Source organism: Dreissena polymorpha, chromosome 5 (assembly GCF_020536995.1).
Source record: "Dreissena polymorpha isolate Duluth1 chromosome 5, UMN_Dpol_1.0, whole genome shotgun sequence".
Lineage (NCBI taxonomy): Eukaryota > Metazoa > Mollusca > Bivalvia > Myida > Dreissenidae > Dreissena > Dreissena polymorpha.
In genome coordinates, this window is record NC_068359.1 from 92,156,895 (window position 1) to 92,183,187 (window position 26,293).

The 26,293-nt window shown below is 38.0% G+C and overlaps 1 protein-coding gene across 2 annotated transcripts in view; it reads left to right on the forward strand.

Moving 5' to 3' along the window:
• The window catches only part of LOC127881958 (mitochondrial import receptor subunit TOM70-like), a 39,864-nt gene that overhangs the window by 9,945 nt on the left and 3,626 nt on the right, over positions 1-26,293 (forward strand). Inside the window, exons 2-12 of one of the 2 annotated variants that reach the window (XM_052430233.1) lie at positions 413-589; positions 2,676-2,802; positions 5,937-6,046; positions 6,472-6,604; positions 17,096-17,234; positions 17,927-18,137; positions 18,989-19,123; positions 19,675-19,780; positions 20,618-20,736; positions 24,304-24,401; positions 25,391-25,516. In XM_052430233.1, the coding sequence (XP_052286193.1) occupies positions 413-589; positions 2,676-2,802; positions 5,937-6,046; positions 6,472-6,604; positions 17,096-17,234; positions 17,927-18,137; positions 18,989-19,123; positions 19,675-19,780; positions 20,618-20,736; positions 24,304-24,401; positions 25,391-25,516 (1,481 nt within the window). Of the gene's footprint in view, positions 1-412; positions 590-2,675; positions 2,803-5,936; positions 6,047-6,471; positions 6,605-17,095; positions 17,235-17,923; positions 18,138-18,988; positions 19,124-19,674; positions 19,781-20,617; positions 20,737-24,303; positions 24,402-25,390; positions 25,517-26,293 lie in introns of both variants that reach the window. The other variant, XM_052430231.1, reaches the window with a different exon arrangement.

Below are 26,293 nucleotides of genomic sequence, written 5' to 3' on the forward strand. Positions count from 1 at the left end.
ATTGTGACAAAAAAACACTTTGGGGAGCATCACCTGTCTCCGACGGTTTCTTGTTCACTCAGTCTTGATGAAAATTTGTAAGGGTGTTTATTTTGGTAATTAATGCTTAGTTTGAATGTGGGTAAAGGTGCATCAAAAAACTAGATCACCTGGTAAAATCTTTAAAAAATTAAACATAAAACTACTGTCATGACCACATTTATGAGTCTTGATGAAAATTTGTCAAAATAAGTATTTTGACAACAAGAAGTCAATATTAAATCTTGGTCTAGTAATGTTAAAATACATATCACAAGGGCAAGTCTAAATCCACTGGTGTCCATGAACTCGGATGAGAGCAAAAGGCTTTAGGGCCATAATGACCTTCTTGTAGAAAATGCCATGAATGAGTCTATTGTGTTTTATTTTTCAGAGTGACCCATTAGCCAAGGCAGTTGAAATGAAAGAACTTGGTAACAAAGCTTTTAAGAATGGCAAATATGACGAAGCTATAAAGTTTTATACACAGGCCATTGAGCAGTGTCCACCAGAAAGAGAGAATGATCTGTCAACCTTCTATGCAAACCGGGCAGCAGCCTATGAAAAATTGGTAAGTAAAAGGTACTGTCAAAGCATAATACAATTGTTTAAACCCTTTCCCATTCAGAGGCAAAGTGAAAATGGCTATGTGCAAACAGCATAAAACCAGAACAGCCTGCAAGTAACTTGCAGTCTGTTCAGGTTGTATGCTGTTTGCTGCTCATGAAGGGTTGGAAATGAAGCCTTTTTAAACTTGAATCTTGTAAAAAAGGTCTTTAAATTAAATTTAATTTTTGAAGGGTCTACAAATGCGTAAAAATACATTTTTAAATGGGAAAATTTCTAAAGCAAACTTGTACTGCAGTACGGTTTAGTGTTCATTTTTAGCCGGATTTTTTTCGAAAAAATCTCGGCTTATAGATTGATGTTGTCGGGCGGGCGGGCGGGGTGGCGGCGTGCTCGAAAATGTTAAAGTTCTTATTTCATGGTATAACTTTGGTATGCTTGGACCTAGAGTCTTCAAACTTGACATGAAGGTTGGCCAGGATTAACAGATGACCACTGGTCATTTCAAGGTCATTCATTTGAAGGTCAAGGTCACTGTGACCTTCAATATAAAAAATGTTAAACTTGTTATAACTTTGGTATGCTTGGACCTAGAGTCTTGAAACTTGACATGAAGGTTGGCCATAACTAGTTAGTAACCACTGGTCATTTCAAGGTCATTCATTTGAAGGTCAAGGTCACTGTGACCTTGAATGTAAAAATGTTAAAGTTCTTATTTCATGGTATAACTTTGGTATGCTTGGACCTAGAGTCTTCAAACTTGACATGAAGGTTGGCCAGGATTAACAGATGACCACTGGTCATTTCAATGTCATTCATTTGAAGGTGAAGGTCACTGTGACCTTCAATATAAAAATGTTAAAGTTGTTATAACTTTGGTATGCTTGGACCTAGAGTCTTGAAACTTGACATGAAGGTTGGCCAGAACTAGTAAGTAACCACTGGACATTTCAAGGTCATTCATTTGAAGGTCAAGGTCACTGTGACCTTGAATGTAAAAATGTTAAAGTTGTTATAACTTTGGTATGCTTGGACCTAGAGTCTTGAAACTTGACATGAAGGTTGGCCAGAACTAGTAAGTAACCACTGGACATTTCAAGGTCATTCATTTGAAGGTCAAGGTCACTGTGACCTTGAATGTAAAAATGTTAAAGTTCTTATTTCATGTTATAACTTTGGTATGCTTGTACCTAGAGTCTTCAAACTTGAAATAAAGATTGGCCAGTACTAGAAGATGACCACTGGTCATTTCAATGTCATTCATTTGAAGGTCAAGGTCACTGTGACCTTAAATGTTAAAATGTTAAAATTGTTATAACTTTGGTATGCTTGGACATAGAGTCTTCAAACTTGACATGAAGGTTTGCAAGCACACTTAGATGACCACTGGTCATTTCAAGGTCATTCATTCTAAGGTCAAGGTCACTGTGACCTTGAATGTAAAAATGTTAAAGTTCTTATAACTTTGGTAGGTAAAAATGTCAAAACATAACACAAGGTTTGCTCATGCCTTGAAAAGTACTTACATTTCATTTTGACCTTTGAACAATATTTCAGTAATTTAAGTATTGCATTGACAAAAACACGAAAGGTACTTTCCTGTCATTTAAATCAAAAATCCGGCTTCAATGCGGTCATCTCCGACCGCGGAACTCTTGTATAAACTTCATTTTGCCAATTTTGTTCAGTGTAAATTTCAGAAATGCATTCATTAATGTTTATTCTGCCCTAAATTGTTTGGTAGAAAGTTTTAGCTTGAAGTGATATCAAATTTGCTGTGTCACACTTTACCCCATTGAGGTAAGACTTATTTTTATGCCCCCGGATCAAATGATCGGGGGCATATTGTTTTTGGCCTGCCTGTCTGTCATTCTGTCTCAAAACTTTGACCTTGGTTAAAGTTTTGCGATAACTTTTGAAATATTGAACATGGCAACTTGATATTTGGCATGCATGTGTATCTCATAGAGCTGCACATTTTGAGCGGTGAAAGGTCCAGGTCATCCTTCAAGGTCAAAGGTCAAACAAAAATCTTCAAAGCGGCGCATTAGGGGGCATTGTGTTTCTGACAAACACATCTCTTGTTTCAGAAAAGCCCTAGACAGGTTATTGATAACTGCACAGAAGCCATAAAACTGAATGGTCGCTACCTAAAGGCCATCAACAGGCGTGCGCAAGCTGCTGAAGAAATTGGAGAACTACAGATGTCTCTGGAAGGTAAAAGACGTGTGTTAATGCATTCCCACTCAGAAGCAAAGTGAAAATGGCTATGTGCAAACAGCGTAAAACCAGAACAGCCTGCAAGTAACTTGTTCAGGTTTTATGCTGTTTGCTGCTCATCAGTATCTTAGGGTTGGAAATGAAGCCTTTAAAACTTGAATTTAGTTAGACAGGTATTTAATTAAATTTAACTTTCTAAGGGACTACAAATGCATCAAAATACGTATCGAAGTGGTAAAGGGTTAATTTATCCTTTTTTGCCAAATATAGAAACAAATAACGGGAATAAAGATTATAAGTTTCCTGTTTTCTTGGGATGGGTAATTTCAGCCTTGGCTTGGTAATTTCAAAAATTGGTTGTTCGGCTTGGTTAACTGGCTTTTATACAAGCTGGATCAAAGTTTCCTCAATTTATTTATGAATACTTAAAACTTTATAGTGGAAATTAGAAAGCAATAGTAATGATAAATCCTTGGTATTAGGCAAATGAAATTGCTTGATAAGTAGTAATTTGCTTCAACCAAAAATCTTAAGATCATTGCTTGTTGGGGCAACCAACCAGAAAAAATTAATCGATTAGCATAATAACAACTTGTAACACCACTGTTCTGGAATATCTTTTTAATTAAGAAAAAAAAAGCAGAAAATGTGCTTGTTATCAGTATTGTTGTGCTTTTATGAATATACATATTCATACTTGTACCTAACATGCAAAGCAACCTGGTGGTCCCAGACAAGATTCCTACTCTGATTTGTTCTCCAGATCTTTCCAAAGACATGCAATAAACTATTTTTGTCCCTGGAAATGGACTCTATTTTACCATTTTATTAGCTCATCTATTTTTTGAAAAAAAAATATGAGCTATTGTCATCACCTTGGCGTCGGCGTAGGCGTTGGCGTTGGCGTCGGCGTCCGGTTAAGTTTTGCGTTTAGGTCCACTTTTCTCAGAAAGTATCAATGCTATTGCATTCAAACTTGGTACACTTACTTACGTTCATGAGGGGACTGGGCAGGCAAAGTTAGATAACTCTGGCGTGCATTTTGACAGAATTATGTGCCCTTTTTATACTTAAAAAATTGAAAATTTTGGTTAAGTTTTGCGTTTAGTTCCACTTTTCTCAGTAAGTATCAATGCTATTGCATTCAAACTTGGTACACTTACTTACTATCATGAGGGGACTGGGCAGGCAAAGTTAGATAACTCTGGCATGCATTTTGACAGAATTATTTGCCCTTTTTATACTTAGAAAATTGACAATTTTGGTTAAGTTTTGTGTTTAGGTCCATTTTATTCCTTAAGCATCAAAGCTATTGCTTTCATACTTGCAACACTTACTAACAATCATAAGGGGACTGTGCAATCAAAGTAATGTAACTCTGACTGGCATTTTGACAGAATTATGTGCCCTTTTTATACTTAGAAAATTGAAAATTTGATTAAGTTTTGTGTTTAGGTCCACTTTATTCCTACAGTATCAAAGCTATTGCTTTCATACTTGCAAGATTTATGAACTATCATAAGGGGACCGTGCAGGCAAAGTTATGTAACTCTGACTGGCATTTGGACGGAATTATGGGCCCTTTATACTTAGAAAATTGAAAATTTGGTTAAGATTTATGTTTTGGTCCACTTTACCCCTAAAGTATCATAGATATTGCTTTCATACTTGGAACACTCACAAACTATCATAAGGGTACAGTAAAAGGACAAGTTGCATAACTCTGGTTGTCATCGTTACGGAATTATGGCCCTTCTTTGACTTAGTAACTTTTAATATATGGTTAAATTTTGTGTTTCGATCCACTTTACTTCTTAAGTATCAAGGCTATTGCTTTCAAACTTCAAATACTTACATGCTATCATGAGGTTACTGTACCTGGCAACTTGAATTTTACTTTGACCTTTGAATGACCTTGACTCTCAAGGTCAAATTATTAAATTTTGCTAAAATTGCCATAACTTCTTTATTTATGATTAGATTTGATTGATACTTTGATGAAACTACTCTTACCTGACATACCACAATAGACTCCACCCAAACCATCCCCCGTGCCCTCCCCCCCCCTCCCCCCCTTCCCCCTCCCCCCCCCCCCATTTTTTTTTTTTTTTTTTTTTTTTTTTTAAGATCATCTCACAAATGACCACCACACCCTCACACTATACCCCCCCCCACCCCCCCCCCACCCCCCCCCCTCCCCCCACCCCACCCCCACCCCCCAATTTTTTTTTTTTTTTTTTTTTTTTAAGATCATCTCACAAATTACCCTCACACCCTCACACTATACCCCCCCCCCCCCTCCCATTTTTTAGAACTGTTATGTTTGAAATACCGTCCAACCATCGCACCCAACCCCCGCCCCCCCCCCCCCCCCCCCTCCATCGCCCCCCCCCCCCCAGATTTTTTTTTTTTTCGCTTTTTTGGAAGATAATGTAATAAATGTCCACAACCCCACACTATACACCCCTCTTCACTCCACTCATCCCTCCTTTGTGATTGAAAATGAGAGTCCCTTCACCTTTAAAAAGAAAATAGATGAGCGGTCTGCACCCGCAAGGCGGTGCTCTTGTTTCTATTAGCTGCAGTTGGCACTAAGAAATTTGATTTTATAGTGTTTTGTTTTTGTTTTTTATTGAAAGGAAACCTGTAATTTAGATAAATTGTATGTTGAAAGAATATTTAATTCACAATTTCATTTCAAATTGTTAAAATTATTTTAGACATTTAAAAATTAATTTCAATGTTTTACATGCCTATGAGAAAAATGAGTAGCAAAGGGCTTCTTTGGCTTCTGGTAACACAAAAAAGCTGCATTCAATCTAAAATTTGTATATGACCCTTTTACAAGGAAATCATGCATGTGCGTAACATATTGTACCAGATTAGTCTGTACAGTCCACAAAGGTAATCATTAGCCTGTGCGGTCCACAAAGGTAATCAGAGACGACACTTTCCGCCTACACTAGTGGATTTTCGCGACTTCCTTAAAATGAAAACTTTCATAAAAGCAAAAAGTGTTGGTACTGATTAGTCTGTGCGGACTTCACTTGCTAATCTGGGACAACACTTTATGCATATGCATTAAGCCCTGTATTCACAGATGGAGGCTTATATATATCTCTTTGATGCAGATGCGACTGCCGTGTGCATGCTGGAGGGCTTCCAGAATCCTCACACTCTCACCATGGCTGACAGGGTGCTCAAGGCTCTCGGCAAGGAAAAGGCAAAGGCAGAATTGAAAGTAAGAACTCCAAGGTGATAGTGGCATTGAAACAAGCAGTTGTGTCAACATGGCAAGAAAGTCAGAATTATCATATTGCTGCATTTAAATTTCACAAGCCCAGAAATGTTAATGCTGGCATTGTAATTAGAGTTTTTGTTCAGATAGACCCAATTTGACAAAGATTCTGTGTTTTAATAAGGTTAAGGTATCATACAATTCACAATGGTCTACCCACCTTTTATCTTAAAATACTGTTTCTCCAAGCTTCTTAAAAAGATTTTACTAAAAATTATTTGTCAGCAAATCTGGGAGAAGAGGAGCGACATGTTTGCTCATTAATAATAGTCTTAGAGCACAAGCACTAATTGGTAGGTACTGGTAATTAAACCCTTTTTCTATACCTGAGAGTGTGATATAAATTGTATGGTTTACCTATTTTTCAGAAAAAGAAGAAATGTATGCCATCAAAACACTTCATCAAGTCTTATTTTGCTTCATTTACCCAAGATCCAGTGCAAAGCATTGGCAAAGAGAACACAGTGGAGGAAGAGAAAATCTTGAACATTCCTACGCCTGGTTAGTGTGGCAAGTTAAAGTCTTATAAAATAAATAGATTTGTAATTACAAAAAAACTTTGGTGCAAAATTACACACAATTTGGGTGCATAAGTAGATAAAAAGCATATAACTTATTGATTGTTGTTCATTCACTTGTTTAGACCTTATAAACAAGTTCCTAAAGAGTAATTTTAAAATCATAAATAATTACCTGTTATCTCTGGCTAATCCCTTTCCAGGGAGTTAATTATCTGGAAAACTTTAAGCGCTGGGAATCATCCACCTCTAATAAAGAAAACCAAGTCAGGTTAAACATAGTACAATGTAACCTAACCGGAAAACAAGAACAACAACTCATCTTTCCTTTCCCGATAACCACGAGTGCACGCCTATTTTGGCTCAGGACTTTTTCGTCTTTTAATCGTGTAAATTGTCAGAGTTTGAGGGATAAATTTTATTTATCTTTTCTGTATATTATTCGGTTTATTTTTTTATACTTTTTATTGCAGTTTTTGTTATAATTCTGCTTTTGCTGGGTATCTTTGTTTATAGTGCTCATGTACATGAGCACGTGCACCACGAGGTTTTCGTTCCATTTCCTTCTATAGGTAATCCACTAAGACTTCGTGCCTTTTTCCTCAATAAATAATTGAGGGCATTTGTACAGCGTTTGTTTATTCACATTGTGGTTTAAATTTAACAATTGTCTTTGTCTGTTGTAGGCTCTTTCTGTTTCTTTTGTTTTCAGAAATGAACTTACAAAAGAGAGGTTCGTGTGGTCACATCAAGGCAAGGTGGGATTCTCACGACACTTGCCTGGCATGTACGGGTTGTACTCTACTTAAAAAATGTGGGGTGTGCGAATTATGGTCTTACAACATATGGACACAAGCTGGTCGCCGTCGGACATCGATCAGCCGCAAACGCCACGAACCTCTAACGGACGTTGATGATCCGGTGACTTCACTGGTCACGGATGACCAGCTGACATTTCAGTCACCGGATACCGGGCACGATGGTGGTGTTGTCTGTCGGTCATCATCTGACCGTATGACTCCCACCATACATACCGGCGACATTGATCGTGGACCTACGGATCGATCAATGTCTGACCAAATGGCAGCCGCCATTCTACGGTCTTTGGCTGGTGATGTAATGACTGGCCGGTCACCGGTCCGGTCATGATATGACCAGCCAGTCACCGGTTCGGTCCGGTCATGATATGACCGGCCGGTCACCAGTCCGGTCATGATATGACCGGCCGGTCCGGTCACTGGACCGGTCACCGGTCCGGTCATCGGTGACCGGTCCGGTCACCTTCACCATTCTGGTCCGGTCCGGTCAACAGTCAGAAGAAGGCATCGATCTTCATCATCGGATTACTCTTCTTCCAACTCGTCATCGACGAATGAATCTTCATCATCAAGGAGTAGACATCGGACACGCTCATCTTCGTCGAGTGATTCTCATCGCCACTACGCGCGTAAGCGATCATGTCGTCGTTCACAGAGACGCTTTCCCGGTCTCATTGCAGCCGATCTACATCTCGACATCCCAGCCGATCCAGATCGCGACATCGCTGAAAACAAGCACGTCGACAAACCTCACGTAGACATCGTACCTACCATTCGGATAGTCAATCACCGTCTTATCCCTTAATGGAATCACATGTTTCCTCACCACATGTGTCGGCTCCCATGTTAACAGCCACACATGTTGGAACTTCAGGAGCACAGCTAACAACTACTGCTACATTATCAGCACCACGGGTGTCTTCAACCGTATGTAGTCGTGTACCCCCTAATGCTACCCATTCGAATCCTGATGTTCTATGGGTACAGAATGCATCTGGTCATTTTGTACCGGTTCAATGCTGATAAGCATTATCAAATTGCTGACGTCGTGGATGATCATTCATCTTTACCAGACAATCTGGCACAAGATAGTTTCATTCCTGTTCCTGCTGTTTCTCTACACACCTCTGTTCCTGTAGAGAGTGAAGCTGAATCGGAGGCGGACATTGATACGGATAAATTTTTGGCTTCCAGTAATCAAATTTACGAGCTGATATTCCAGACTCTGGGTGAAGAGTTGTGTCCACAACCTGTGGAGACTTCTTCTAATTCGACCATCTCGATCACTGAACAACTCGTTCGTACGTTTGATCCCACCATGGTTACTAAGGCGTGTTCCCGCTTGCATACACGCCTTCCGATTGGTACTACTGTCTTATCTGTTTTTCAATCGTTGGAATCAGTGAATAAAACGATTCCTAAACGAGGAGATATGTGGAAAGTACCGAAGGATTTTGCGGAGTCTAAACTTCAGGAATGTAACTACAAACCACCAGTACCAGATCTGACTTCCGGTTTAGATTGTTCTAAATTACCATCGCAGGATCCAGACATCAATAAGCTGTTGCTTACGATGCCTAGTTCATCTACTTCAGTGTCTGTCCCTTCTTCCATGAAAGAACATTGGGAAAGTAGAGAGCGAAGATCGTTAGGTCTATCCAACCAGGTAGACTTAATGCTAGCAACCTTGTTACACTTGGTTTGTGATTGGTCTGATTCTGTTCCGGAAGAACTTTATTGATCCACCTATCACGAACAGCATTATCCCTTTCACATAATGCTGCTTCTTCAATGTCTGAGATGTTAAGGATTCGTAGAGATCTTATCCTTTCATCTTTACCTAAAGATTTTCTCTTAGAACCAGGTATGAACTCGCTCAGAACGGCAACTCTCACATCAGGTTTCCTTTTTGGTGGAAGGATACAAGAAGCAATCACAGCTGACAAGGATGACCAACTTCATGCTTCTTTAGCTAGAAACAATTCTGGACAACGCCAAGGAGCCTTTAAGCAGCCTTCTTCTAGGCCACCAGCAGTTCCAGCACCCAAGAAGGCTAAGAGAAACAATCTTTTCTCTAAAAGACCTGCTGTTAATCCACAGTCGGGTCCTAACAGGCCTTCTTCCTATAACAGACCTTCTTTTTCTAAGAATTTTTCTGGTAGAGATTCTGGGAAAAAGAACAAACCCAAGCCGGATCAGAGGAATTTCAAACCTTCTGCTGGCAAGGGCGTTCCGCCTCCTTATCAGCCCTAGGCCCCTACCCTTTCTACCTCCACAACCTCCGATGCCTGAAATACCAGTCGGGGCCAGACTTTTCCACTTTTCAAACTGATGGCTTTAAATTACTTCGGACGCATGGGTTCATTCTCTGGTTACAAAAAGCCTGACTTTTCAATTAAAAAAAAGGCCTTCACTTTCTCGCGATCCGATCCATATTCCACAGTCCATTCTCGGGCTCTTGGAAAAACAGGCGGTAGAAAGGGTTCAAGATCCTTATTCTCCAGGATTCTACAGTCGTCTTTTCTTGTTCAAAAGAAAAATGGTTCCTGGAGACCAGTAATAGATTTAAAAGTGTTAAACATGTATCTTCTCAAACCAACTTTCAAAATGGAGACTCCTTCCTTCATACGGAACTCCATCAAACCCCTGCACTGGGGGGTGTCTTTGGATCTAGAAGATGCGTACTTCCATGTTCCTATACATCCCAACTTCCGGAAGTACCTTCGATTCGCCTTTCATGGCCAAGTCTACCAGTTCCGGGCCATGCCATTTGGGTTGGCAACCGCCCCACGAGTTTTTACCAAACTAATGGCTGCAGTCGGAGCTCACCTCCGAGTTCACAGGATTGTTCTTCTTCAGTATTTTGACGACTGACTCTTACACCAGCTCGATCGTCATTTACTTCTGACCAACCTAGAATTCTCTTGGAAGGAACTCCTCTCTTTAGGACTCCTTCTCAATGCAGACAAATCAGACCTCATTCCTTCTCAGGACTTCACTTTTGTGGCCATGAATTTCTTGACACACATCAATCGGGTCAGAGTGTCATGTCAACGTATATCAGACCTTCTGGTAAAGGTCAACTGGGTTTTGTCCCAATCTCATATAACAGTTCAAGAATTCCTATCTCTCAACGGTATCCTGAGCTCAGTAGCAGACTTTGTGCAGTTGGGACGTCTATTCCTACGTCCTCTTCAGCATTATCTCTCAGCTTGTTGGAAATGGTCTCCGGGCAATCTGTTAAAACAGATTCCAATCTATCCTTCCCTAGTGTCTCATCTTCAGTAGTGGCTAGACGAGGAGACTCTCTTAGCAGGAGTACCACTTCTTTCTCAGCAACCGTCATTACATCTAATCACGGATGCGAGCAAGGAAGGATGGGGTGCTCACCTGGAACCTCTCAGTCTAATAGTTTCAGGGTTGTGGTCTCATCAGGAATCTCACCTTCGTATCAACAATCTAGAAATGCGAGCAGTATTTCTAGTTGTATCTCATTTCCAGTCACATCTTCGAGACTCTCGTGTGATGGTGTCAACAGACAACACATCGGTGGTGGCTTACATCCAGGCACAGGGGGGAACACATTCTCAATCCCTGTATCTGGAAGCCAAGAAATTACTTGTTTTTTGCAAAACACTCAACATTTTTATTCTGACCAAATACATACCAGGTCGCCTCAACTCCCTGGCGGATGGGTAGTCTCGCAAACACCAGATACTTCCATCGGAATGGACACTTCATCAAGAAGTGACCAACGAGTTGTTTTTCAAGTTCAGTTATCCCCTGGTCGATCTATTTGCGACCAGACACAACTACAGACTACCTCTGTATGTGAGTCCAGTTTACGATCCAGCAGCGTGGGCAATAGACACGCTTTCGTTCGCTTGGGACCAACTGGAAGCTTACGCCTATCCCCCACCCATTCTAATTCCCCAAATATTGGCGAAAATCAGGGTGAGCTCATGCCGTATACTCCTGATTGGCCCTTGGTGGCCCAGGAGATCTTGGTTCAACGATCTTCTCAGTCTCCTGTACGATTATCCCAGGAAACTTCCTCACAGGTCAGATCTTCTATCTCAAAGCGGCAGACTACATGCGGATCCAGTAATGTTCCACTTACACGTCTGGCCGTTATCAGGCAATCTCTGCAGAAGAAATGTTTTTCTGTCAGGGCTTCAACCCTCGTTGCTTCTGCAAGGAGACAAACCACCAGAGCAGTCTATGATGCTCGCTGGAAACTCTTCTCTAATTGGTGTATTCGAGGGAAAATTGATCCCCTCAATCCCTCTGCTAGACGCATAGCGGATTTTCTTATCTATCTTTTTGATGATAAGAAACTCTCTCTTAGCTCTATCAAAGGAAACAGATCTATGATTTCGCATACATTGGCTTTTACTAAGTCATCACAAATCTGTGCTGATGCAGTGATTTCGGAACTGATTAGAGCTATGGAACTTAAACATCCTGTATCTCGAACACTGGCTCCTAAATGGTATTTAGCTTGTGTACTTGGTTCGCTTACTAAGGCTCCCTATGAACCTCTTGATCAGTCTTCTTTACAGTTCCTAACCTGGAAGACCGTTTTTAGCTCATCTATTTTTTGAAAAAAAATTATGAGCTATTGTCATCACCTTGGCGTCGGCGTCGGCGTTGGCGTTGGCGTTGGCGTTGGCGTTGGCGTCGGCGTCCGGTTAAGTTTTGCGTTTAGGTCCACTTTTCTCAGAAAGTATCAATGCTATTGCATTCAAACTTGGTACACTTACTATCATGAGGGGACTGGGCAGGCAAAGTTAGATAACTCTGGCGTGCATTTTGACAGAATTATGTGCCCTTTTTATACTTAAAAAATTGAAAATTTTGGTTAAGTTTTGCGTTTAGTTCCACTTTTCTCAGTAAGTATCAATGCTATTGCATTCAAACTTGGTACACTTACTTACTATCATGAGGGGACTGGGCAGGCAAGGTAAGATAACTCTGGCATGCATTTTGACAGAATTATGTGCCCTTTTTATACTTAGAAAATTGACAATTTTGGTTAAGTTTTGTGTTTAGGTCCATTTTATTCCTTAAGCATCAAAGCTATTGCTTTCATACTTGCAACACTTACTAACTATCATAAGGGGACTGTGCAGGCAAAGTAATGTAACTCTGACTGGCATTTTGACAGAATTATGTGCCCTTTTTATACTTAGAAAATTGAAAATTTGATTAAGTTTTGTGTTTAGGTCCACTTTATTCCTACAGTATCAAAGCTATTGCTTTCATACTTGCAAGATTTATGAACTATCATAAGGGGACGGTGCAGGCAAAGTTATGTAACTCTGACTGGCATTTGGACGGAATTATGGGCCCTTTATACTTAGAAAATTGAAAATTTGGTTAAGATTTATGTTTTGGTCCACTTAACCCCTAAAGTATCATAGATATTGCTTTCATACTTGGAACACTCACAAACTATCATAAGGGTACAGTAAAAGGACAAGTTGCATAACTCTGGTTGTCATTGTTACGGAATTATGGCCCTTTTTTGACTTAGTAACTTTTAATATATGGTTAAATTTTGTGTTTCGATCCACTCGAAGTATCAAGGCTATTGCTTTCAAACTTCAAATACTTACATGCTATCATGAGGTTACTGTACCTGGCAACTTGAATTTTACTTTGACCTTTGAATGACCTTGACTCTCAAGGTCAAATTATTAAATTTTGCTAAAATTGCCATAACTTCTTTATTTATGATTAGATTTGATTGATACTTTGATGAAACTACTCTTACCTGACATACCACAATAGACTTCACCCAAACCATCCCCCGTGCCCTCCCCCCCCTCCCCCCCTCCCCCCCCCCCTCCCCTATTTTTTTTTTTTTTTTTTTTTTTTTTTTTTTTAAGATCATCTCACAAATGACCACCACACCCTCACACTATACCCCCACCCCACCCCCCCCCCCCCCCCCCCCCAATTTTTTTTTTTGATTTTTTTTTTTTTTTTTTTTTTTTAAGATCATGTCACAAATTATCACCACACCCTCACACTATACCCCCCCCCCCCCATTTTTTTTTTAAAAACGGTTATGTTTGAAATACCGTCCAACCATCGCACCCAAACCCCCTCCCCCCCCCCCCCCCCGATTTTTTTTTTTTTTTTTTTTTTTACGCTTTTTTGGAAGATAATGTAATAAATGTCCACAACCCCACACTATACACCCCTCTTCACTCCACTCCTCCCTCCTTTGTGATTGAAAATGAGAGTCCCTTCACCTTTAAAAAGAAAATAGATGAGCGGTCTGCACCCGCAAGGCGGTGCTCTTGTTCTTCTTACAATGGCTTCATCCAAACGGAGAAGTGAAATTCATTCTCTTTCTATAGAAGATAACCATCTTCGTTTTGATGCTGTCGATGGATCTGTTACATTATTATGTCAGCCAGGATTTCTTGCTAAAAATCAACTTCCCTCTATGGCTTCCAAACCCTTCAAAGTTCCAAGTCTTTCTAGAACTTGTGGACATGAAGATGATGATAGACTCCTTTGCCTGATGGGCTTTGAAGTTCTACCTTAAGAGAGTAAAGTTTATTCGAGGTTCTCATAAAAGACTTCATTCCATTAAAAGGGGGGGGGCGATGTGTCTGCGGCTTCTATTTCCCGTTGGATAGCCTCGACAATTAAGAAAGCTTATTCTTCTCTTTCATCCAGTGATTTATCCCTGTTTAAGATAAGACCGCATTAAGAGCTCTTTCGGCTTCGTGGGCTTATATTAATTATACCCCACTGTCTGAAGTGCTTCAAGCTGCTTTCTGGAGGAATCCTACCACCTCCTCCTCTTTTTATCTTCGTTCTCTTGAGTGCCAACAAGACAATTTGTATATGTTGGGTCCTCTTGTTGTGGCTCAAACTGTAATTTCTTCTATGGCGTTAGTACTCTAGGCCATCCGAGAATTAAGTACGTACAATATGGTACTAACGAAGATAATCTGCAAAATCAGCTAGAGATAACAGGTAATTATTTATGATATTAAAACAAATTTTTAAAGTAAAATTCATTTTAATTATTAAATACTTACCTGTTATCGGTAAGTCCCACCTCCAACCCTGCTCATCGACATTTTATGTTTTTGTAAAGGAAAGATGAGTTGTTGTTCTTGTTTTCCGGTTAGGTTACATTGTACTATGTTTAACCTGACTTGGTTTTCTTTATTAGAGGTGGATGATTCCCAGCGCTTAAAGTTTTCCGGATAATTAACTCCCTGGAAAGGGATTAGCTAGAGATAACAGGTAAGTATTTAATAATTAAAATGAATTTTACTTTAAAAATTAGTTTTAAGTGCCCTTGGAACCCAGGAGGCATGTTGGCCTGTCACTTAGTATGTTTGTTACATTTCCCGTTCGTAGAGGTTAACCTAAAATGACACGTTATCTATAACTTAAATAATGAAAAATGCTTCATATGAAACTTTGATTGTATGGACATATGGAGTTTGTATGGAGATTTTACTGAATAATGCGTGTAGGTAGCTAACATGAAGACCTAATTTGGGATTGCTCTCGGGGCCAGGTGGGTCAATGTCAAGGTCACTGTTCAGGGTTGTCATTATTAACCGATTGCTGATCGAATTCATCGGTTAAAATCACCAGAAAATCGGTTGTTTTTCCTGAATCTTTAAAATTGCGATCGGAAGTTTTGATCACGCAAACCGACAATAATTGACGAGGAATAACCGTAGTATAGTAGAGCGACGCCTGGTCATTCAGTCAGTCCATTAACTCTGCCTAAGAGCTACTGTTTTCAATGAATTTCTCAGCGAGTGGCCAATATTGATTTTTCCAGCTGTCAATCATATTCTTCTTGGTAAGCACGTCAACCAATCAGCGCTCAGGTAGGGGAAACTGTATCAAATAGCTGTACATTTCACAGATAATTACTGACCATATCTCAACGTATGTAGTACTGTAGAGCGTAATTAACTAGTTTTTTTAGTTAGAGAAAAGGTTTCCACATATTAAAAAATGCTCTTCGATTTTCTACCAAAATATAAGATATTATTGACCTCTGCGCTACGAAGTTGTTATTCAGCATCTAAATATTAAAGTCCACGCTTTCCCGGGGGAAGAATGACGTGATGTTATACATGAAGTCTAATTTTGGCATGATTTTCATCTGTACATGAAAAACACGAGAAATGTGTTTCTGTTGCTAGATTTTTCTTAATTTTCCGTGAATAATGAAAACTGAAAATGATTTCGGATAACACATTTAATTATACGCATTTGAAAATACTTCAATTAAATAATGCATTTTGTTATACAAATGGTCATAACACATAATGTAATAAGTAGGTAAATAACGTGTTTTGAGATTGCCAAACTATTCATACATATAGGTCTACATGCATGAATGACCTGACAAGTTATATCACGATCCAGAATGAAAAGTACTCAGTAAAATTTAAAGAAAGACGCGTATTTATTCCCAGAAATTCCCTTCCACTTTCGCAAACTTTTCTGAAAGGAGGTACATGTAACAGTTTAGATTGAGTCGTTGATTTGTCGTAATTACTAAATATAAACGGTTCTCAATGCTCTCAAATCGCGTCACGTGATTCACGCATGTTCAATGGGAATTCCCCAATCCCACAATTCATCTTGTATATGCACTTGCGTTAAATGGCGGACGACATTCATCGTCAATATTGGCCGTAATTTGGTTTTGAAAAAAAAAAATCTTAATTATACTGAGTAATGGATAGAATTGGTACATGCAAAGATCTATCAATATAATATGATTTTACATTGTACAGTATACTAAAAATGTGAAAATCTTAAAATTTTCTATTCTTTTTAGACCTCATTTTAACTTTTTATGCTCTGAGAATAGCAGAAATTTGTCCCTAAAATGTCTAGAATTCGTTTTTGACCCCCGGCCGAATCGGTTACTATTCCAAAATAATTTTTTGTTTACAATCATAATGACAACCCTGCTGTTAAAAGAAATAGAAAAAGAGCAAAATGGTTGCTTGTAATTGCATGATTGCGCTATTTTTAGCTCGGCTGTTTTTGGAGAAAACCCGAGGTATTGTCATAGCCAGCTCATCGTCCGCCGTCGTCGTACTAAAACCTTAACATTTTGTTAAGGTTTTGAACATTGGCTCTAAAATCAAAGTGCTTCCACCTACAACTTTGAAACTTCATATGTAGCTGCACCTTGATGAGTTCTACGTGCCACACCCATTTTGGGGTCACTAGGTCAAAGGTCAAGGTCACTGTGACCTAAAAAAATATAATCTGACAAGCTTTCATTTATTCAAAACTGCACCTGCAGCTGAGCTTTGGCACCAGCTATGCGGTGCTCTTGTTTAAAATAGTTATTGTTCTTTGTTTTAAATTTAAAAATGCTAGGACATGATAATTGCAGTTTGTTTATTTTTCTGTAAAATGTAATCACAAATTATTACTGTAAGCTTTCAACAATAAAGCCCCAGCGCCGAGGGTAACACTAGCTGTTGCACCTACTCGTTGACAATTAAAAAAGGTTGCTTATCAGTACATGTAATGAGAAAAAATGTGTTTGTGAACTGCAACCGTTTCTGCAAAAAGGTATAAAATGTTGAAAATACTAAAAAAGGCTGAATCATTTTATTTTATGAATTTTTTTTGTTTAGATGATTCTGGACAGCAGACTGGTTCCATTCCAGAAGAAAATGGTCATGTTTCTGGAGAGGTATCTGAGACAGGTGATAACCAGCCCAATAACCATGACGATCAGTCAACTCCAGTAGCAAACCTGGTCACATGTAAAAGGTGAGCTCATTATCATAACACTACTCTCCATATGTTAAAGTTCAGAATTCTGTCACTTTTTGGTTCGGATATTTGTACCATAACTTGAGTTATTGGGCGAATACTTAATCTTGGTATGTCTGACATTATTTCTATGTGTGTGAGGTTCTTTTTATAAAGAAGTAGATTCCTTGATTTCGGACTTAAATACCTTCTTCAGGTTTGAGTCTGATATTGATGCCTTTATGGTATAAGCTTATGTATTGCAACAAAAATTATCTTAATCAAGCATTAACAGTTTTACTTAAGCAGCTGTACAAACATCAGCTGTTCCACCCTTGACTGCTGACAAATCACATAATCTAATTAGCAACTTAATTCTTGGGCACCCCTATATAGGGATATTGTATTGCTTTTTCGGGATGTATTGCTTTATTCAAACAAATTACAAGTATAATTTTGCTTCATTTGAATTTAGCAAAAAATAACTTTTTTAATTTTGGTCAGGTGTAACTAAAAAAAGTATTGCTGATTAAGGACAGAAACTTAATACTTGTGATTTTGCATACCAATATATTTTGGTTCAGTTTTTTGCAACATTAGTGGAGTTTTCAGACAAAGCTTAATATGGGGGCATTCATGTTCTTCAGACACACTTCTTGTCTAACTATAGATGATTATATATAATATGTCTTGATTTCATCTGTCAGCAGTGTATTCAGAAAGGCTGTACAGTGCCTTAAAGAAGGCGACTACGAGCACATTATTCCACTTTGCACTGATGAGATCTGCATTACCCCACCCACCCACTTCCAGCAGCTGGCCCTGTTGCTAAGGGGAACAATGTTCCAGCTCACCGCCCAGCCCACAGCGGCGTTTGCAGACTTTGAGCAGCTGCTTGCTGTAGAAAACCTTGATAAAAAGGTATACGACGTTCTTGGGGACATACATTAAAATAGCCAATGATTACTGGGTTTTTAGCAGTTCTTGAATTAAAAAAGGTTCCACTTTCAATTTTTTGCTTGTGATTTTTTTAACATGCCAACAAAATTATTGTTTTTTAATAACAATTTCAATGAATAATAGCAAACTAATGAATTAGCCAAACAAAAGCCATGACAAAACGCCAATAAAAATTGAACAAATATGTTTTATTTCAATTATTTAAGATCAAAAGTTACAATTTGTACAAACCTTTTATTGTAAATATGCACCTGTCTCCACAGCAGCCACTAGTCAGAATGTCCCCATACATAAATAACCAAACTGACTTAACAGAAGACCCAATTTTTATGTATTAATGTTTTTTTAATGTTCAAAATTGTAATTAAAAAGATATGGGCCGTACTCTGTGAAAAATGGGGTCTAATGCATGAGGGAAAAGTTTCATGCCAGATTAGCCTGTGCAGTCCACACTGGCTTATTATGGACAACACTTTCCACCTTAACTGGATTTTGCTAAGAAGATACTTTCTTAAACAGAAAATACCCTAAAAGCGGAAAGTGTCGTCCCTGATTAGCCTGTGCGGACAACATAGGCTAATCTGGGATGACATTTTACGCACATGCATTAAACCCCCGTTTCACAGAGCAAGGCTCATATAGATTAAAGCAATATCCTCACATAATTGGGCCTTTGGTGCTGCAGGACTATGAGCATAAAAATAACAATATTTTCAAATAGCATGTTCTTAATTATTAAATAAACACAATAATTTGATAGACGTAAATCTATCAATTCATCTTTCAATGTCATTTACGTTACAACATTTTAGATAAAAGTGAACGTACTGATAAAACGTGGCAGCTTGTACATAAGTCTAGACCAGCGAGTCGAAGGCATGAACGACTTTGCTCATGCCACCAGAGTGGATCCTAGCAACAGCGATGTATATCACCACAGGGGACATGTAAGTTGACACTCAGAGCTTGTTGTCTTAACCTTTACCCACTCAGAAAAATGGCTTTATGCAACCAGCATCAAACTAGAAAAGCCTGCGAGTAAACTTGGGAGATAACATCATAACAAATGTTGTACAGGCGAAGTAAAGTTTCAGTTGTCAAGTAAACTTTAAGGCAAAATTTAATGTTTTAAAGATATTTAGTTGGGACTGTTACCCTTTTTCAATATCTGTTATTTCATAAGGAAATAAAAACCTTGCACATTACTTGTGAACTTCAAAGGTCGATTCATTACAACTGGAAGTGCAAATTTAAAGGATTAAAGCTTTGTTAATTTAAGATGTACATGTAATAAAGAACTTATATACAGAATTAATTTATGCTGGAACGGAGATCTGATTTTGATCACACTAATGTAATGCTAACACCCTTAACTGTTAAAGATGCAAATATTTATGACTCCAATGACCATAAATGTTCATGAATCTGGTTTAATTAAATTGTAAATTAAATAGCTGGATTATATATGTGGTTAAACGTGATGTGTTTTCCTTTTCAGCAAAATATACAGATTGACCGATTAGAAGATGCAATAAAAGACTTTGATCATAGTATTTCAAAGAATCCGGACTTCCCAAATGCATATGTTCAGAAGTCCTATGCCGGTAAAATTTAATTATTTTGATACCATATTTTTATTTGTAAATGACTTATGAGTGTGTTTGTTTTTTGTCCAGAAGGGACTGAATATTTTGGAAAGAGTGTGCTTTCTAATGACATATATGACCATTGAAGTGAAAATATCAAAGATAATGGTTCAACTTGTTTAAATTATTTTATTCTATAAAGTTACAATTAAGAACTGTCATATTTATTATTTATTTAATCTTAAATAAAACAATAACAAATTAATTATACATATACTACTTTGACCCAGGAAAAGTACAATTTTCACTAGGACAAGTTGAAAACCACTGGAACATGTCCTGCTGGAGAACAAACACTCTCTGACAGACTTGTTTGGCTTTGCAAAGGTTTTGTTCACACACAGCACTGTGACAAAATGTAATTTACTTTGATGCATGTAATAAAAAACCTGTTGGTTAACATGTATCATGCTTGCATCAAGTTTCAAATTGCCAATTAAAAAATTAAATACAGTTAAACTGTTTAGCATCATGGTAAGAGTAATGTAATATATAGGTTACAAACATCAGAATCACAATTGTAATATGTTTGAAAAAAGAATTGCACCACCAATTGTGTAAACAGTTAATGTATTATTTGATTTGAAAGGCACTGAGCTCAACTACAAAGTACAATTAACTATAAAGTTCATTTCCCTCACCTCAGACATATTGCGCTATACAATACTAGATTGGCAAATGTCCTTAGGACTAAATTGCCAAACATGTGCTTTCATGTACCACATTAACAAAAAATAAATTGTTTAAATGTATGTACAGTACCCTTAGGGCCTATTATACACACTTCATTCACAGAACATCGTAGGGCTGCGGCAGAGCAGAGCACCACAAAGCTAGAGCAGGCAATCAAATCCTATGAAAAACTACTGAAAAAGTTCCCAAACAACGCTGACGGGCATGCACTTTATGCTCAGGTAAGGCTAGCTAGACACTAGTAACTTCCTTGTTCAGCTAAGGCTAGCTAGATACTATAAACCTCCTTGTTCAGGTAAGGCTAGCTAGACATTAGTTACTACCTTGTACAGGTAAGGCTAGCTCGACACTAGTAACTTCCTTGTTCAGGTAAGGCTAGCTAGACACTAGTAACTTCCTTGTTCAGGTAAGGCTAGCTAGACACTAGTAACTTCCTTGTTCAGGTAAGGCTAGCTAGACACTAGTAACTTCCTTGTTTAGGTGAGGCAAGCTGGACACTAGTAACTTCCTTGTTTAGGAAAGGCTAGCTAGACACTAGCAACTTTTTTGTTCTGGTCAGGCTTGCTAAACACTAGTTACTTCCTTGTTCAGGTGAGGCTGGCGAGACACTAGTAACTTCCTTGTTCAGGTAAGCTAGCTAGACACTTACTAGTAACTTCATTGTTCAGGTAAGGCTAGCTAGACACTAGTGGCTTCCTTGTTAAGGTTAGGCAAGCTGGACACTAGTAACTTTCTTGTTCAGGTAAAACTATCTAGACATTAGTTACTTCATTGTTCAGGTAAGGCTAGCTAGACACTTGTAACTTCCTTGTTCAGGTAAAGCTAGCTAGACACAAGTAATTTTCTTGTTCAGGTAAGGCTAGCTAGATTATAGTCACTTTCTCTTCTCTATGGTTCTCTGACTTTAGCTTCAGTTCACATCACTTTCCAATGGCAGAGATTTTTTCCCTCAACTGCCTGTTACATGTATATATACTACTCAAAATTTGCTAAGGATCACTTTTTATTAGCTCATCTATTTTTTGAAAAAAAATTATGAGCTATTGTCATCACCTTGGCGTCGGCGTCTGCGTCGGCGTCGGCGTCCGGTTAAGTTTTGCGTTTAGGTCCACTTTTCTCAGAAAGTATCAATGCTATTGCATTCAAACTTGGTACACTTACTTACTATCATGAGGGGACTGGGCAGGCAAAGTTAGATAACTCTGGCGTGCATTTTGACTGAATTATGTGCCCTTTTTATACTTAGAAAATTGAAAATTTTGGTTAAGTTTTGCGTTTAGGTCCACTTTTTTCAGAAAGTATCAATGCTATTGCATTCAAACTTGGTACACTTACTTACTATCATGAGGGGACTGGGCAGGCAAAGTTAGATAAATCTGGCGTGCATTTTGACAGAATTATGTGCCCTTTTTATACTTAGAAAATTGAAAATTTTGGTTAAGTTTTGTGTTAAGGTCCATTTTATTCCTTAAGTATCAAAGCTATTGCTTTCATACTTGCAACACTTACTAACTACCGTAAGGGGACTGTGCAGGCAAAGTTATGTAACTCTGACTGGCATTTGGACGGAATTATGGGCCCTTTATACTTAGAAAATTGAAAGTTCGGTTAAGTTTTGTGTTTTGGTCCACTTTACCCCTAAAGTATCATAGATATTGCTTTCATACTTGGAACACTCGCAAACTATCATAAGGGTACAGTAAAAGGACAAGTTGCATAACTCTGGATGTCATTTTTACGGAATTATGGCCCTTTTTTGACTTAGTAACTTTGAATATATGGTTAAATTTTGTGTTTCGATCCACTTTACTTCTTAAGTATCAAGGCTATTGCTTTCAAACTTCAAATACTTTCATGCTATCATGAGGTTACTGTACCTGGCAAGTTGAATTTTACCTTGACCTTTGAATGACCTTGACTCTCAAGGTCAAATTATTAAATTTCTCTGAAATTGCCATAACTTCTTTATTTATGATTAGATTTGATTGATACTTTGACAAAACTACTCTTACCTGACATACCACAATAGACTCCACCCAAACCATCGCCCGTGCCCACCCCCCCCCTATTTTTTTTATTTTTTTATTTATTTTTTTTTAAGATCATCTCACAAATGACCACCACACCCTCATACTATACCCCCCCCCCCCACCCCACCCCACCCCCCAATTTTTTTTTTAAACGGTTAAAAAACAAAACTATTTTTGATTATTTTATGTTTGAAATACCGTCCAACCATCGCACCCAAGAATCCCCCCCCCCCCCCCTCCCCCCACCCGAATCCCCCCCCCCCCCCCCTATTTTTTTTTTTTTTTTAAGATCATCTCACAAATTACCACCACACCCTCACACTATACCCCCCCACCTCACCCCCCCCCCCCCCCAATTTTTTTTATGAAACAGTTAAAAAACACAAATATTTATTTTTATTATTTTATGTTTGAAATACTGCCAACCATCGCACCCAAGAATCCCCCCCCCCCCCCCTCCCCGATTTTTTTTTTCCTTTTTTTTCGCATTTTTGGAAGAAAATGTAATAAATGTCCACACCCCCACACAATGCACCGCTCTTCACTCCACCCATCCCTCCTTTGTGATTGAAAATGAGAGTCCCTTCACCTTTAAAAAGAAAATAGATGAGCGGTCTGCACCCGCAAGGCGGTGCTCTTGTTTTCACATTATTTTCAATTTAATTGTCCCCTACTGGTGAAAACGGAGGGGACTTATGGTTTGCGCTTTGTCAGTCTGTCTGTCTGTCAGTCTGTCCGTCACACTTTTCTGGATCCTGCGATAACTTTAAAATTCTTCATATTTTTTCATGAAACTTAAAACATGGATAGATGGCGATATGGAGATTATGCACTTATTTCATTTTTTTCCTACGTCAATAATTATGGTTGCTATGGCAACAAATAAAAAAAAATAATCTGACAATGGTTGAGTTTCACAAGTAGGGGACCATATTGCTTGGCAATCTCTTGTTTAATTGAAATTGTTATTTTGCAGGTTTTGATATTAGAATGTATGTTTTTGATTTTATTTTTATGTATTGATTTTTTATTGATGCGTGACGCTGGCTGAATCTAGCTAAGGGTGAACTTAAAATTACACATACTATAAAAAGTGATCCTTAACAAATTTTGAGTGGTATATTATTTACCTCTGAAATATAAACTCAGAACTGGTTTACTCAATCCTTGATTGAAAAGTAAAACCGTCAATTATTCAAATGTACGAAAATGTATTCCACAATTCCAATCTTTTGCAAGTAACTGATCTAAAGAAACTTACTTTCACATGTTTGCACTCTATTAAAACTGACTAAAAAAATCACATTTACCTATGTTGTATTTGCCATCCTTGTGATATATGGTATAAGAGCTCTCTGTACTCTAAAACATACTGTCTTGAAATGAGTATTTCTATCATTGAAACTTAACATTCAATTTACAATGTAAGTGATTAATTTAGACTATAGTATTTGTTAAAAGTTTTTTTTCCATATTTCTGTATTTCAGATGCTATACAGTTTTTTTTTCCATATTTCTGTATTTCAGATGCTATACAATTATTTAAAGTTTAATAGGTTTTGTAAGCTTTGAATAGAACACAAAAAGACATGGTTAATTTGCTAATTTGTGAATCAAATCAAAATCAAAAGGACATTTAAAGAAAGTTAAAGTTGATGACACGTGGAAGAAAGTTCACATGTATGCCACCTTGTTACATTATTTAGACACTATAACAGTAACCCTATGTTGCTCATCTCACCCCTGTACATATTCTAGGCACTATGTGATCTGGGCAGATTTGAAGAAGCTCACAGTGAATTTGAGACCGCTATCAGACTGGACCCAGACAATGCCAACTCATTGGTCCAGAAAGCGTGAGTTGTTTTTCTGTCCATTTTTAGGGTTATTGATGCCACCATATTTTTGTCCCCTACCGGTTTCACCGGAGGGGACAACTTGAAACATGGATAGATGGCAATATGGACATTATGCACGTCATTCATTTTGTTCCTACGTCAAAAATCCTGGTTGCTATGGCAACAAATAGACTAGAAATACTGCTGAAAATGGTGGTTTTCTGGATCCTGCGATAACTTTAAAAGTTCTCAATATTTTTTCATGAAACTTAAAACATGGATAGATGACAATATGGGCATTATGCTCGTCATTTAATTTTGTTCTTACGCCAAAAATTCTGGTTGCTATGGTAACAAATAAAAAATAATAATCTGACAATGGTGGAATTTCTGACAATGGTGGAGCCAAAGGGGACCATATTGCTTGGCAATAGTCTTGTTGATCATCGTTACATTTAGGTACGATTTGCAAGTTAAGCATTTTCCCAAATAAGAGTCAAAATCACTGATTAATATACTGATGTTAAAAAGTTTTACTACCAACATATCTTTATTTTGGATAAGAACATGACAAGTATGCAATTAGTTAAATTTGTACCCAATAATACATAAATGTTTTTGTAATGTTTACAAATAATATACCTGTTTCTAGCATATAATGTGCACATGATTTACCTGTGTGTACACATGATTTACCTGTGACCTGCAAATGCAAATGTACCTATGTTATAAACATGATATACTTTTCTTTTACACATGATTTATCTTTTATGAACACATGATATGTCTGTGACCTACACATAAACCTAGGTTATAAACATGATTTACTTGTGATGTACACATGATTCACTAGTTTTGTGCACATAATTTACCCGAAGTGGTTATTCACCTGATTTACCTGTGGTTATAAACATGAGGGACCTTAATTGTACACCTAATATACCTGTGTTGTGCGCCTAATTTACCTGCTATGTACCCATAATACACCTGTGTGTTTGCGTTGTCAGGTTACTGACCCTGCAGTGGAAGCAGACTGACATCAAGGAGCCTGTGTCCCTCATCAAGGAAGCCATCAAGCTGGACAGCAAGTGTGAATATGCTTATGAAATACTGGGCACCATTGAGGTGCAAAAGTAGGTGGCTCTTACTTTAATCATTAATGGACCGTGCTCTGTGAAAAGGGGGTTTAATGCATGTGCGTTAAGTGTCATACCAGATAAGCCTGTGCAGTCCGCACAGGCTAATCAGGGACAACACTTTCTGCCTAAACTTGATTTTTACTAAAAAGAGACTTTCTGCAAATGAAAAATACCATACAAGCGGACTGCACTGTCTAATCTGGGACAACACTTTAAGCATATGCATTAAACCCCCTTTTCACAGAGCACTGCCCATTCATTGTAATATAACACACTCTTGGTGATTCAAGAATAGCTGTTTAAAGTGCGTGTGGTCCATTTTCAAAGCTCTTACATAAAATCTTCATTTTATTCCTTTACTATGTGGCTGCCTCAGGTTGAGGTCTTTTAACAGTTAACCCCATTATGAAAAAAAATGTAATAATATATAAAATATATTAATATATAAGAGATTTTTATTGACTAGACAGAGGTCTTTAAAAATAAATATAGGATCTTGCATGAGTGGTTGTTGTATATTGAATTTATTAAACGAGTCATCTAAATTAAGATAAAAACGAGGCTTGCCGAGTTTTTATCTTTATTTAGATGACGTGTTTAATAAATTCAATACAAAATGACCACGAATCTAAGATTCTATTAATAACATGACCAACAAATTTTCTTTTTATTTTATGTTTTTTTCACCGTTTATTCACATTATAAAAGAGTTTAACTCAAGAAACTTGCTTGAATAATGACGTCATTTCGTCACAAAAATGACGTAATATC